Source organism: Egretta garzetta, unplaced genomic scaffold, assembly GCF_000687185.1.
Source record: "Egretta garzetta isolate BGI_Z169 unplaced genomic scaffold, ASM68718v1 scaffold374, whole genome shotgun sequence".
NCBI lineage: Eukaryota > Metazoa > Chordata > Aves > Pelecaniformes > Ardeidae > Egretta > Egretta garzetta.
This window is the reverse complement of record NW_009259419.1, coordinates 2,525,894-2,540,732: the sequence shown is the minus strand read 5'-3', so window position 1 is coordinate 2,540,732 and position 14,839 is coordinate 2,525,894. Positions and strand designations below refer to the sequence as shown.

Sequence of the window (14,839 nt, the reverse complement as noted above, 5' to 3'; positions counted from 1 at the left end):
GCAGAGCAGCACAAGCCATGCGTGTGTAATGCATTCTTGCGCTGTAATCGGGGCTGTGAGGGGAAGATGATGGTCCACGTGTGCAAGTGATGTGCTTTGAGACACAAAAGCCACCAGCTTTTTTGGCCTTGCTCCTGCTAATGAATCCCTGATGATTAATTCATGATTGCCTCTTATCTACTCAATGAGCTTCTGTTCACAGCACAGGTCCTTCAGGAAATAGTTTTTCCTGAGTTTTGGAAAAAGTATTGTAAAGTTGTGAGCTCCCTCACTCAGGAAATGATCCCCAGCATTTTGTGCCTTGCTCGGGATGACAGACTTTTATGATTACTTTGTTTTTCTTTAATTTCAGCACTGGCATTACCCATGATGAGTGTCAGCAGAAAACCTTGTTGGGTATGTGCATGCGAAAGCAAAAGAAACTCCTTGCTCTTGTCCTTGCTGCCGGCACTGTGGGCCACCAAGGATGCAGCTCCTTGTTATAGGTTGGCAACTGAAAGTGAAATAGCCTCCTGGGGCTGGTTGCAGCCCCATGGCCCCTTGCACCCCTACAGCCCTAGCGAGCCACAGCATCAGTGTCACCAGGAGTTATCAGCCTGCTGGCTCAGGCCACCAGCGTGCTCCTGCTCCTGTGCCTGTGTGGAAAGGGATGCAGCATGTCTGTCCCCATCGCAGAGCAGGACCAGCCATGCCGGCACACCTCTGGCAGGGATCTGCCTGGCCTGCTGCTACATGCCACCGACGGTACGGACGCCACGCTGTCTTCAGCTCTTCAGCCCTGTCAGCACCAGCAGCGGTTTTGCTGCACCTAACTTGCATCTACTTGCTGTAGCAGAAGCTTGCTTTACGCCTGACCCCCACTGAAAATGGAGAGGACCTTATTCCTTCCCTTTTGCAGAAATTTTTTAACTGGCTGGAAGACGGTTATCGTGTCTGTGCTCTGTGCCTTCCCTGGAAGTACTTTTTTAGTCCATAGACAGAAAAAGGTTGAAGGCTACTGCTTTGCTCTAACAAATGTTAAGCAAGCTTCTCTTTCTCTGGGGGTGCAGTTTGCAAGATCATTCCTGTTTTCTGGGCTTTCTTCTGATTACCAGCATCTTTCTCCCAGCTGCAGTTGCCATCCCCTTTCCAAGGGCTGAGCACAGTGGGGAGATGGCTTGGCAAGCTGCATGACCACCCCTTTCTGCCTTTGGGCTTTAGCACTATTCACAAAAAAGCCGTTCTGTCTTGCCGGATGCCAGTCTCCCCACCGTCCTGGGAACCAAGGCACAATCCTGCATCCTGTAACAAAGCCCATGGCAGCTCTCCAGCCCCACACTCATTACGGAGCTCAGGCTACCGACTTCCTTGTGCTGCCAGGCGCAATTTCATGCACAGCCAAACATAAACTATGCCTGGTCAGACATCCTAGGACTTAGGTGCTCATCTTTGATCTGCTGTTCACTTTTTCTGCCTCATTTAGCAAGAGCTGTAATCTCTGTGCAGCTAACAGACGCATTTTGAGAATCTCACTTAGGTAGTAGCAAGATGGCAAAAATACTGCAAGAGCCTTTTCCTGGAGGTTTCTCTGCTTTACATATTACCCCTTTTCTGGGATAATTTGTATGACTTGGTATGAATTTACAAATATAAATGCCAAGAGTATTGGAGGTTATCTGTAGTGCTCTGTGTGACAGGGATAGCTACAGGGAGGGAAAGTTCACGTTTGCTCCGTGTCCTCAGGGAAATAGTTATGTGACTGGGGGACTAAAGGAAATCCTTGCAGTTCTTTAAAAGTTACTCCACTTTTGCCACACATTAATTTACATCAGTCTTCACCTTTTCCCAATGCTGTCTTATTATTGTCATAGTAATAGTAAGTAGTTTAAATAGGCTATATCCAATAAATGCTCTGGCAATCTGACTGATCTCTTGCATGGGTTTTATGGGAGAGGTGGGCCAGTCCCAGTGCTAATGTTATGTCATCGTTAGCAGTATTACATAAAAATGTCCTTAAGGGATGGAAGAGCACAGTGATGCAGAGCAAAGCACTCCTGTACCTGCCCAGTGCCCAGAGAACAGAAATGACTGCTTTGGGGGCAGTAAATCCAACCACAACAAGATTTCATGGAGAAGTATGCAAAATACAGAAGAGAAATGTTTGCTAAACACTGGTACTTTGGAGAACTGCGATATATAATGACCAATGTAGTTAAGCCTAAAACTAATACAGCTTTACTTTTCAGCCACCCCTGAGATGTAACATCCTCAAACCTCTTTCCTTCCCGGCTGTGTTTGCTGGGTGGTGTCAGGCCACATCGCCCAGCTCACACAGTGGATGTAATACTGCAATCTACTTCTCCCTGAACATCCTTAATATTTTAACCCAATTGAGACCTCTTTCCTGAAAGATACCACAAGCCAGGGAGCTAAACATGATACTGCTGCTGCACTAAAAGGCTTTTTGTGGAATATTTTACCTGATCGATTGGGATCCTCAGCTCAGGGACAGCCTCCTGTGCTTTCACTGCAATGTCTTGGTATTGTTCCTTTCTTGCTTGGAGTGAGCCTTTTTCTGTACCTTCCTTCCAGGGAAGGACAATTTCACCAAGTGAAATTGCTGAAATGATGGGACCCGAAGGCTGGTCTCAGATGGCAAACCCTAGCCCATGGGCCACCCTGGCTGCAGGCACAGTTCCCTTGGACAGAGAGTACTGAAAACACTGCTTTTCACCCCAAAGCAGAAACAAACACTATTGTGAAACAGCAGAGACCTCTGAAACAAAAAAAAATATTTGTCATCACCCACACAGTGCTGTGAGCTGTGCCAGGCCCCCCCCCCCCCCAAAAAAAAAAAAAAGACAGCAGCGTTCACCCCTGAGGAGCTAAATCTGGAGAGAGTTTGGTTCTCCCATTTAGTCAGATACTTTTGAGAAAGCGTTATTCACTGGGGGATGTATCTGCACTTGGTAGCTTGGACCCTCCAGGGTAGAAGTGAGCTGTGTCTCTCCTGGTGGGGAACGGAACTGTGTGCTGGGGTAGGAATAGGGCGGATTGTGGAAACCACAGGGAAATAACAAACAGAGGAAGCTAACAGGGCAAAAAGTGAACTCCTTGGCACTTTCCTACAAGAGCAACATATTCCACAATAAAAGCCCTGGGAGGCCTGCCTTCTCTTTTACTGGAATGAGAGATATGGTCCTAATGAACACCAGGTGTTTCACAGAAGACAGCTGGACAGCAGCAGCTCATTTTGGAGAGCACAGCCCTTCCTCTCTCCTCGCTCAGGTGTCTCCAGGATCTGCTCTCGCAGCCCAGACCAAGCATCCTCCTGCCCGGGGGGGAACACCCCTGCTCCCCACTCACCCTGGAGCTTGCATGGCTATTGAAACCAGGACAGAGTAGGACAGAGACTGAACCATAGTCTTGCCATAATGGGGTTAACCTTAAACTGGTTTTCTCAAGAGCAAGCAGCAGGAGAGCAGCAGCTCCCAGAGGAAGCAGGCTCTGCTTCTGCTGCTGGCTCACAGGATGCCAGCCTACAGGATCCGAGTGTCCCAGGAGAGGCTGTGACAAAGGCAGGTCATCGTGCCCACTTTCCTCCATGACTTCAGGGTAGCAACTTGCTTTTATTAGAAAACAGAAGCTGAATGCCTTATCTAATCCCAGGGCCAGGCAGCTGGAGCCTGGGGAAAGGCAGCTGCTTTGTGGAGAGACTGCCAGTAAAAGAATAAGATTAAAAAGCCAGTATATGTTCAATGCACTTGGGAAATTTTCTGTGCTGCAGATGCCTTGTGTGAGGTACTTGGATCAGAGGTGCATACAGGGCAGAGGGAAATTTCTGATGCGCAAAAACTCCTGCTGAGGCTTGAGTGCCTCAAATCCTGACTCCTCTGCAAATCCAGCCTTAGATGCCTCAGACTGAGAATGCAAAAGTTCAAATGACCTTTTTATCTCCCCCACTTAGTCAATGCTTTTGACATTAAATGTAAATCTCTCAGCGCTGATGCCCTTCTCCTCTGCTGGGATGGGGGATGTAGCTCACACACCCATGGGGGTGTCACCCAGGGCTCCCTGCTTGCACCGTGTCCCCAGGACAGGGAAGGGGAGCTCCAAAGTGTTCCTGAGCTCTGCACACCTAACGGGAGGTGCAGATGATATTGTACTTCTTCTCCATAGCGAAAACAGCCACCAAGCTGAGGATTTGCAGGGATTGTCCTGAGCTGTACTGAAGAATGATGCAGGGCAGATTATTTCTCTTGGGATTTCCTACCTCAGGCTCTCAATTTATACCTGATATTTCAAAGCCATCTTTAGAAAAATGCCTCATCTTGATTGTGGAGGTAGCAAGTCTACCTTAGAAAAATGTTCATGTTATGGATGTGAATTAAAGGTGCACTCTATTTCTTATCCGTTAGAACAGCTCCCTTGGCCTGTCACCAACACCTGCGGCTCACCTGGGCTGAAATTTATACTGGTGCAAACTAGAGCAAAGGAAACGAAAGAGGCTCACTACTGATGCTCTAAGCTCTGCAGCAGACAAATTAGTGTTCAAGGCTATGCCATGTCCACATTTATCACGTTAATTGATAGATTGTAAACATGTCTCTGTACAGTCTTGGATTAATTCCTGCGGAGGGCAACCTAAAAGATAAATTGGATTAACTAAAATCAGATTTTTATGGCTGTGGGCTGCTGGATGTCTCTTTTAGTCTCCCCTGCAAATGCTGGATGTAATGCTTTGGATCCCTCATGGAATTAAACCAGTCGTGTTCCATGCCCATCAGTGGGGTGATGCTGGTTTACACCAGATGAGGGTCCGATCTGTAGCACTATGCCTGTCCACCTCACATTAGGTTTCATACTGCAGTCAGATTGTACCAGATTTGTTAAAATATATTTGAACATACAAGAAAATGGAATAGGGGCATGGTGGTCCTTTTCCCTGGGAAAAGCAGGACTTGGAACCTCCCTCCACATGGCAGCTCCGATCCATACATGTCTGCCCACAGGGAGGCTGTGATGGCATGAACAGGTTTTCAGTCCAAGAGGAGTTTTGCAAGACAGCCCACAAGTGAGGAAAATCTGCTGAAGCACTAGAAGGGCTCCGGGGTCCATTCTGACTGCAGGGTGGTCCATGCGCTGCATGTCCCAGCTCTGGGGTTTGGTTACCCTCCAAGGTTTTCCTCCTCGGGCAGGTAGTGGTTTGTGGCATCAGGTCACAGTGTCACCAACCTTGTGTCAGGCCAGCTTGGCCAGCTGGTTGCTGGGGGAGGAAATAAGACTTGGGCACTACCACATCCCTGCCCAAGCTCTGCCCCTTGGTTGCTCAGGGACAGTAATTATGAAGGAGGCTCTTGCTCTGCTGCTGTATAATTACGCAATGCACAGTCCAAGCCTTAATATAGTTCTGAGTGAACTCCTTTTGGTTTTCTCTTTGGTTCTCTGAAAAGAGGCTCAGTCTTGGAACAAACAACAGAGCAGCCTCCTAGGAATAAAACCTGTATTGAACACAGGCTGGATGTGGTGCCTGGGCTGGAGTTGCTGCCCAGAAACTCTTGCAGGAGGTCGGTTCTTGGTGTGTCTGTTGCCTTTGGTTTCTGAAGTCAGGGTAGCAAGTTCAGAAAAATACTTCTTTTCCCATGGCAGTCAAAAAATTGCATTTGCAGAGGAGTGAGGCGGGGTAGCAGATTTTGGATCATGCTGTAGAGGCAGCGTAGGAGGAGGGAGGATGCCAACTGCTGTTTTGGTTCTGTTTTAGAAGCAGCTGATGATCACTGGGGCATCAATTTCAGCGAAGAGTGCGCTGCCCTCCCCACCATCAGGGCTCTCCAACGCAGGATAGACTTGCCGAAAAATCGCCGCTCTTCTGGTGGGCCCCAGCCCCCGGAGCGCGAGGACTGCCAGGATATGCTCCTTCCTGCAGAAACAAAACCTTGCTCAGTCCTGGCGAGCAAAACCAGCCCAGAAGTAAGCAACCAACAACCATATCGGAGACAGAGTGAGGCCATGGCAAAGTGCCAGGGAACATCCCCTCACCACGGTGGAGGAACCACCAGGGCGAGGGTCTGCAGCCTCCAGAGGTAGCGAACCAGCGAGCATCAGCTCCTACCACCTGGTGCTGGTGGGACACCCTCCTGCTGCTGATGCTTCGGGGGATTTCCTCTTCTGTCTCCACACACATGTGATGTCTTTTGTAATTTTTCCTGAGAGGCTGCAGACCTTTTATTTAATGATTATTTTGAGTTGAGTAATGGAAATACTAATATTGAGGAAGCTGACAGGCACTAATTAGATTAGAACTAGGAAAGCCAACTTGGAAACATATCCTGTTCCAGTAATCTTAGTATATACAAATTCCACAACATCTCTGAGAGCTCAGGGGAAGAATTAATAGAGACCTGAGCACGAAGCAATGCAGGTCCAGCAGGTTCCGCCACGTTTGGCAAACTTAATTGTTAAAAATAATATTACTCAATAATGGAAAGCCAGGAAATATATCAACCAAGAGGATGAGCCTTAAAACCTGGGTTGGGTCTAAGGCTAATGATGAAAAAGTACCACATATCACAGCCTTGTAAATGACTTTTCTACCTGGAAAATTGTTTTCAAACAGCTAAGCCTGACTAGCCAACATTTACCTCCACCATCCTTCCCAGAACAGGCACTGCCTCCTTCGTCATCTTAGTCTGGCCACTGGGATTAAGGCTTTTTTTTTTTTTTTTTTTTTTTTTTTTTTTTTTTTTTTTTGTAGGATAGGTGTGTTTACCTAGGAAATTACTCAGGAACAATTATTCTTTTTCAAGTCCATGTCTTGAATTTCCCCACACAGATAAGCCCAAAGCATATCTGACCCACTCCAGTTAAATACGAAAAATTTTGAGCCTCAGTTTTGGGGAGAGGAAAATATATTTAATATAATTTTTTTCTGAATATTTGAGGGTCTGATTCAGTGTTCTGAGCAATTTGTTAAATCTACAGTTTATTTTGATTGTATAAATGTTTTTCAGAAGGAACTGTGTAAGCCAGTGCAAAAACCTTTGGTCTTTTTCTGAAGTGACTCTGATGAAATGGAATTTTTTGCAAGCTGTACCACTGATATTCCTTCTCAATTGTTGGTAGAAGAGCTCTAGAAGAGGAGGCAACTTCTGATACGCAGCTGCTTAGCCGTGCAGAGAGCTAGTCACTTTGTTTACTTTTCCAGTAGCCTTAAATTTTGCAGATGCTACTTTGGAACAGCAAATGGAAAGTACAAAAGAAAGAATCTGCAATTTATTCCAAAATTTAGTGGTTGCGTTGAGGCCCTTTCAGAAACTGCAGCTTAACTGTGTCAACGTCTGCTGCACTTTGAAGTCTGACCCTGGGAACAGGATACAAGCTATTTACTCCAAAGCTGGAGCCTGCAAACGAGCAAACTGGGCTAATACTGGTCATACATGGAAAAGCAAGCCGGAGCTTTACAGTAAAACAAGGTCCATTCGGAGCAATAAAATGGTATTCCGTGATAGGACGTGTGGGAATGGTTCAAAGCTGTGCCAAGGGAGGTTTAGACTTTAGGAAGCATTTCCTTACCAAGAGGGTGGTCAAACACTGGAACAGGCTTCCTGGAGAGGTGGTCCGTGCCCCAAGCCAGTTTCTATAATGCCCTTAATAACATGCTTTAACTTTTGGTCTGCCCTGAAGTGGCCAGGCAGTTGGACTAAAGGATCGTTGTAGGCCTTTTCCAACTGTAATATTCTAGTCTGGTCCAGTCTAATCTAGTCTAAAATGAAAAGGCTTTTGAGTAACTTGTGTGCATTATAAGATCCAGCAGACGGGGAAAAAAGAGGAAGGATACAGCCATCAAGAAAAATTATGATTTACCCCCTCTTCTCTGGGTAAAAAGCTGGCTGGATGGCCAAGCCCAGAGAGTGGTGGTGAATGGAATTAAATCCAGTTGGTGGCCGGTCACAAGCGGTGTTCCCCAGGGCTCAGTTCTGGGGCCAGTCTTGTTTAATGTCTTTATCAATGATCTGGATGAGGGGACTGAGTCCACCGTCAGTAAGTTTGCAGATGACACCAAACTGGGTAGGAGTGTCTCTCTGCTTGAGGGTAGGGAGGCTTTACAGAGGGATCTGGACAGGCTGGATCAATAGGCCAAGGCCAATTGTATGAGGTTCAACAAGGGGGTCTTGCACTTGGGTCACAACAACCCCATGCAATGTTACAGACTTGGGGAAGAGGGGCTGGAAAGCTGCCTTGTGGAAAAGGACCTGGGGGTGCTGGTTGACAGCTGACTAAACATGAGTCAGCAGTGTGCCCAGGTGGCCAAGAAGGCCAACAGCATCCTGGCTTCTATCAGGAATAGCAGCAGGAGCAGGGAAGCAATCATGCCCCTGTACTTGGCACTGGTGAGGCCACACCTTGAATACTGTGTTCAGTTTTGGGCCCCTCACTTCAATAAGGACATTGAGGTGCTGGAGCATGTTCAGAGAAGGGCAACGAAGCTGGCGAAGGGTCTGGAGCACAAGGCTGATGAGGAGCGGCTGAGGGAATTGGGGTTGCTTAGTCTGAAGAAAAGGAGGCTCAGGGGAGATCTAATCACTCTCTACAACTACCTGAAAGGAGGCTGTAGCGAGGTGGGTGTTGGTCTCTTCTCCCAAGTAACAAGCAATAGAATGAGAGGGAATGGCCTCAAGTTGTGCCAGGGGAGGTTTAGATTGGATATTAGGAAAAGCTTCTTTACTGAAAGTGTGGTCAAGCATTGGAACAGGCTGCCCAGAGAGGTGGTGGGGTCACCATCCCTGGAAGTGTTAAAAAAATATGTGGACGTGGCGCTTCAGGACATGGTTTAGTAGGCATGGTGGTGTTGGGCTGATGGTTGGACTTGATCATCCTGGAGATCTTTTCCAACCTTAATGATTCTATGACTCTGAAAAATAAGGTGGGATTCCCCCTGTTGCTGGCACCTTGACCTTTAATGTGTGGCTACCAGCAGAGAAGAGAAGCTGAAGAGCTTGGCCAAGGCACCCAGTGAGCTGGTGCTGTTTGGGATGGAGCCCAACAGTTCTGGCATCTGCTGTTTCATGTACCTGATATCTGGATAATCCTGACACAGCTCCTTGATGTGCTCCTTGATCTTGTCTTTCTTCTTCTCCCCAATGATATTGGCAATGTGATGTATGGCAGGAAGGAGCCAGTCAGAGTCAGAGCCCTGCGAACAAGGAGGCATATGGGAATGTCAGGGGGAAGCGCAGCACCTGCAAAATGCTTTTTACCTGCAGGTCAGAGCATGGCAGTGGGTTGCTTTTACTGGTGTAAGACAGCACTGTTGCAGGCAGGGCAGGCTGCCCTCGGGCAGGCGGGGTGCTGCTGAGGGGGTAGCAGGGTGCTGGCTGAGGCAGCACTGGGTGGCAATGGCAAGGCACCCCCAGCAGCTCCGCTGGGACCTGACTCTGCACTCCCCAATGCTCATGAGCACTCCAGTGAGCCAGACCCTGAGCAGGGCGTTGTGGCTGTGGCCTGGCACAGCAGCAGACGCCAGAGCTTTGTGTGTCTCACCGCTGAGAGGGGTTTGCCTCAGCCAATTAACCACCCCGGTGGGGTTCAGTGCCCTGCACATCTGACCTTCTGCAAAATCCAATGAATTCAACTTTGCCTTCCCTAAAAACCCCAGGCTGATGATGCCTAGCCACAAAACACGCAAGCAGCTGCAATTTTCTCCCTATCCCCCTTCCGTATGTAGACTGTGTGCCCGGATGGACCCTCTCACTGGAGCCACCTCCATGAGCTGTACTCAGGGCAGGGATCCTTTGGAGGCAAGGTGTATCCCATGGCCCAGGGGAACAGGCCCAGGAAAAAGTTGTCACAGGATGAGCTTGATTCTACAGCATGCAACCCACCCTACGCAAAGCGCCCGTGGGCCTGCCAGTGTGTTAAAACACCAGGCGCTGCCATCGGAGAGCTGCCAGCTGAGCACGCACAAGCCGCTACTGCAGAGTAGCTGCCGGGCTGGAAGTCCATGCCATGAACCGGCAGTAGCTACCTTGCTTGCTCTCTTGTAAGCACTTTTACATTTTCTGAAGCTTGCCCTCCTTGAGAGCTTGCCGCCTTGGTCCCTGGGAGGCCAAGCGTGGACATTGCACCCCCAGGAACTGGGCAGCTGGGGTTGCCAGGAGGGAAGTCACATACCTGATCAATGAGCATATTATTAAGGATTCTGGCCTCCTTGTTCATCTTTTCGCTAACATGCTGCCGTGTCTCCTCATTCATTTTCCTTCTGGGTTTGATGACCTGTACGATGTATTCCCTCACGACATACTTATGAACATCACGTAGAAGCTCCTGGTTAAAAAAAGCAGCTGTGAGAGAGGGTAGGGGAAGCACTTGGGTCTTTAGCAGGAGCCCAGGGCGTAGAGGAGGTGCCTGAAGGCAGCACACTGGCCTGCACACGTTGCCCGGGCCAGGTTTGCCAAAGGGACTCGGCGGCTCGCAGCCCCTCGCTCCGGTAGAGAGCAATGGCGGTGCCCAAGGTAATGCCGTGAAAGTACTCCTCACCCTGAAGCCACCCATGATTTTGTGTTGGTGGTTTGGGTACACAGAAACAAAGGGGAATATTTAGGATTATTTTTAAAGTATGTTTTGATGGTACTTGTGGATTTTAAATATAGAGCTGTTGACACCTAGCCATTTATTTCACAACTGCATAGATGTGAAAGGAGCATATAAACCTACAACTCATGGAATTATAGTGCTTAGTGTTAATGTTCACCAAAGCTTTTTGTTCCTCTTTAAAGAGATCAGTTCCCATATTTGAACTACAGAAAGGAAAGATGTTGCTTAGTCTCATGTGGAAGTATGGTAATAGCTGAGTTCCCCTTTTTTTTTTTCAGGCTGTATTGATACTGGGGGTTACCCCATCCCAGGTGCAGGACCTTGCACTTGGCCTTGTTGAACCTCATGAGGTTCACACAGGCCCACCTCTCCAATTATAGTGCTTAGTGTTAATGTTCACCAAAGCTTTTTGTTCCTCTTTAAAGAGATCAGTTCCCATATTTGAACTACAGAAAGGAAAGATGTTGCTTAGTCTCATGTGGAAGTATGGTAATAGCTGAGTTCCCCTGCACCAGCAGTCCCAATAGTTACAAACAGCCCCTGCCTCTGGAGAGGAGTCTGCAGGCCAGACCACAGCCTGCAGACGACAGTGGGACCCCCCCAGCATCACCGTGCCCAGGCACGGGACCAGCCGCCTACCTGCCCCACGGGCTCCTTCATGTGCTGCAGGTGCTCGGAGAACTGCGAGACCACTGACGCCAGCGAGTCTGGCCTTTCTGTCGCCAAAATCCAGTCCTTGGTCAGGATTTTCTTAAGGAGTGGCTGGAAAGAGACCCACTCAGTGACGGCAGCAGTAATAATCAGACTAGTTGATGCACCGGCCGAAGGCACCCAAGCCACCTGCCTGCTCAGGGGGCTTGAACTGAAAAGCACAGAGCACTGATGGTGCACCCACTCTGCGTGAAGACACACCAGGAGTTAGGCGCCAGGAACATGGAGCAGGCTGGGGTTTTCTCTCCACTCCAGGGAATTCAGACCCTCGTCTCCCATTTCTGGGTGAGCACCCTGATGCAGGAAGAAGCAGCATCATTCCCTGAGCAGGAGATGCTTTGGCATTAAATGCTTACTTGGGACACCACATTTCCTTGCTCTGTGCCTTCTTCTAATCCACCAGCTATATTTCTATAGGTAAATAAACTGGTATCACCACTGTATGGATGAAGAAACAGATGTGAATGCTAATCAGAGGAAAGTCAGGCATGGCTAGAACAGGCTGTGGTATGCAACCATGTATGCTAGTGTTACATGGGTTTCCACCAGCTATGGACATGACAAGTCACTTGGTAGTGAATCTGTTGTAAATTAGCCCAGTAATCCATCACCCTTCCAGCCTTCTCCACAAAGAAATCAAGCTCCTCTTGCTCACAGCACTTGCAGGGGGCTGGTTGTAGTCCCTGCAGCCCCACGTGTCTGCGCAAGGTCTCACTGGGATTTTCCTTCTGCTCCTTGCTCTGATGTGGTGGTGGGGGAATAGCAGCTGGGAGCATCCCCGACTTGATGCCTCATGATCAGTGATGATGCGGGAGTGATGGCACCGTTTCCCATCTGCCCTGGGTATAATGTGCTCTGATCAAGTGTCCCCAGCGGGCTATTTCCCTTGCTGGGTCCCTAGAGCTAATGTGCCTCCACACAGAAACACAGAAATATCTGCTAAAGGCTTCTGGTGGCACCTGGAAGACACTCCCCTAAGGGCCAAATTCAAAATATCCCTTCTCTGGCATATCCCCTTTGTATTTTTCTTCTCTTAGCTCTCAGGATCTCTGCCATTAGCCTCCTGCCAATCTCCTTTTCAATTATTTCCTCCACTTGTGCTCTCCTGCTGTGCTCCCAGCCTGCCAGGGGACTGTTTAGAAACGCTTTGCCTCGGCTGCTCTCCATTCTCATGTAATTTCGTTTCTCTTGCTCAATACCTTGGCTTGACTCCTTCCTTGCCTGCCCCTTAGGCTCTGAGACAAGCTCTGCAGTCACTGGAAAGTCCCCTTGGCCAGGCAGGCTTGGCTTAGGGCAGACCAGTTGCGTGTCTGTCTCAGTTTCTGAAAGTTAGGCTTGGTGATTTGGAAAGTGAATTAGGATGAGTGAAAAGGTGTGGTACCAAAGGCATCATTTTCTCTGTCTCTCATGCTATACCAGCTAGAGCTAGCGGACCCCCAGCTGGCTGAGAGCAGAAAGCCCTGTCTACAGTACCTGGGAAGCACAAACTGCATTGCAGCACATTGCCTTTTAGGCCTCTTCACACAAGTTCAGCAGATACCAGAGCTTTATCAGCCTATACCACAGCTTTAGCATCCTCATGATGAAAGGATCAGTCTTTCTTCACCATGGAAACAGCCTGGAAAAATCACCTCTACCAGAATGAATTCTGTCCTGTCTGAAGGGGTTGATAACAGACCATGATGGCAGATCTATGAATAAGTAAAAGTAAATCAAAGTCCTGAAAAATCAAAATGTTTGATTGAAGCAAAAATGTCCCATTGGTGTTGCCCAGCTGACTTCCCTGGTGCTTCACTACGGGTGAGGTTTCTCCCCACTGCTTTGCCTGAGATGCTGGAAGCTGCTAAATAGCCTTTTCTTTTGGTTGCTGAGGTACTAAAATAAACAGCTTGAGAAATGTATCATTTCTCACTGTGAAAAACTCCCAGGATGCTGGAAGTGTCACTTTGGGTTAAGGAGGATTTGTACCAATGTTAGGTATGATGCATTTTGGAGGGACCATAATATCATGCTAGAGGAATTGCTCTCAGCTGCTGCAGTGGTCCTACACCCCTTATATTTAGGGAATAATGTGGCCAAGATCCTCTTACCTGTGCTTTTGTTCTTAATTTATTTAAAAAAATATCTGTGAAGTTCCTTGTCAGAGCTGCCAATATCTTCTGCAGTTCCTCAGTGTTGACTTCAAACACTGTTTCTAATCCTGACCTAGAGAGAGAAAGAGAGAGACTGAGACACCACTGGTGGTTTAATGTTAAAATATAAAATATTACATGCCCTAAACGTTTTAGCCAGGCTGGCATCTTGGTTATTATTTTTAAATAAATTTGCATATCCAGTACTTCCCGTTGGACACATTCAATGGGTCAAAATAACGGCTCTTTTTGCACAATCCTATACGCTGAAAATTAACCACAACTGAGTAACTGTGCTTGAAAAGCCACCTATTTCCTCATCAGGAACTAATCAGGGACGGTTCAACTGTACGGAGCAGTTGCGTAGGCTGGTTACTTTTTGTCTTGAGCAACACTTCTGCTAAATGATCTCCAGGTACCTGAGAGAGAGCACTGAGGGGCTTATGGGGAAGAGAGAAGTAAATAATAAAGCCAGAGAAGGGAAAGCTGCCAACCCTGCATCCCCCAGAGCCTGGCTGACTCACTTCATGCATTGTCTATTGGCAGCAGCTGGGACGGTGGCCTATGGAGGTGGAAACCTGTGGAGTTTCCCAGGGACAGTGCATACTTCTGCAAGGTTTCACACCAATGAGGAAGAAAACAGAACTTCTGAGCGGTAATGAAATCCCCAGCACGATGTGTGGGCTTTGGGGGCATTGCGAGCTCCTGGCTTTCTTCTCACTTTCCATCCCTGACCTGCTGTAACAGGCTCTGGGGGAAACTGAGTGTCCTGGTTTCAGCTGGGATAGAGTTAATTTTCTTCATAGTAGCTAGCATAGTGCTGTGTTTTGGATTTAGTACCAGAAGAATGTTGATAACACACTGATGTTTTCAGCTGTTGCCAAGTAGTGCTCAGACTACTCAAAGACTTTTTGAGCTTCTCCTGCTCGGCCAGGTGCATAACAAGCTGGGAGTACAGCACAGCTAGGACAGCTAACCCAAACTGACCAAAGGGCTGCGTGGTGCTTAGTTGCCAGCCGGGTTAAACCACGACAGTCCTATTTTGGCGCCCAATGTGGGGCTCGAAGGGTTGAGATAACAACAGATCTGAACGTGTTAAAACGAATTTGTGATAAGCGTTCATTATATTAGTCTAATAGTTGCTGGTCGCAATGTTGTTTTATTTGCTCTCAGAGTTGTTGTCCTTGTTCATGGAGTTCTTTTATATATCACCTTACCTGCTGTATGCACTCCCTGTGCTGCTGGTTATCACTTCGCAAGTGGATTAAAGTTACTGTTCTGCTGTACTGTGCAATACTGGCTTATGCTATGATAAAATTATTGGTCATCAGATTAAGCTCATATTTCTACTCAGTATTGCTGTCACCTCTCTATTTTGGGAACCATCTATTGGGAATGATGAATAATTATACATTTTACTTTTT

General features: G+C 47.8%; 1 protein-coding gene across 1 annotated transcript in view; it reads right to left on the bottom strand.

The window, feature by feature from the left end:
- Positions 1–5,472: 5,472 nt before the first annotated feature.
- Positions 5,473–14,839, bottom strand: part of EXOC3L4 (exocyst complex component 3 like 4) — a 30,573-nt gene continuing 21,206 nt past the window's right edge. Inside the window, exons 8-12 of the mRNA XM_009636892.2 lie at positions 13,374–13,488; positions 11,212–11,334; positions 10,150–10,302; positions 9,051–9,172; positions 5,473–5,899 (exon numbers count right to left, since the gene is read on the bottom strand). Coding sequence (XP_009635187.1) covers positions 5,737–5,899; positions 9,051–9,172; positions 10,150–10,302; positions 11,212–11,334; positions 13,374–13,488 — 676 coding nt within the window. The 3' untranslated portion in view covers positions 5,473–5,736. The remainder of the gene's footprint in view (positions 5,900–9,050; positions 9,173–10,149; positions 10,303–11,211; positions 11,335–13,373; positions 13,489–14,839) is intronic.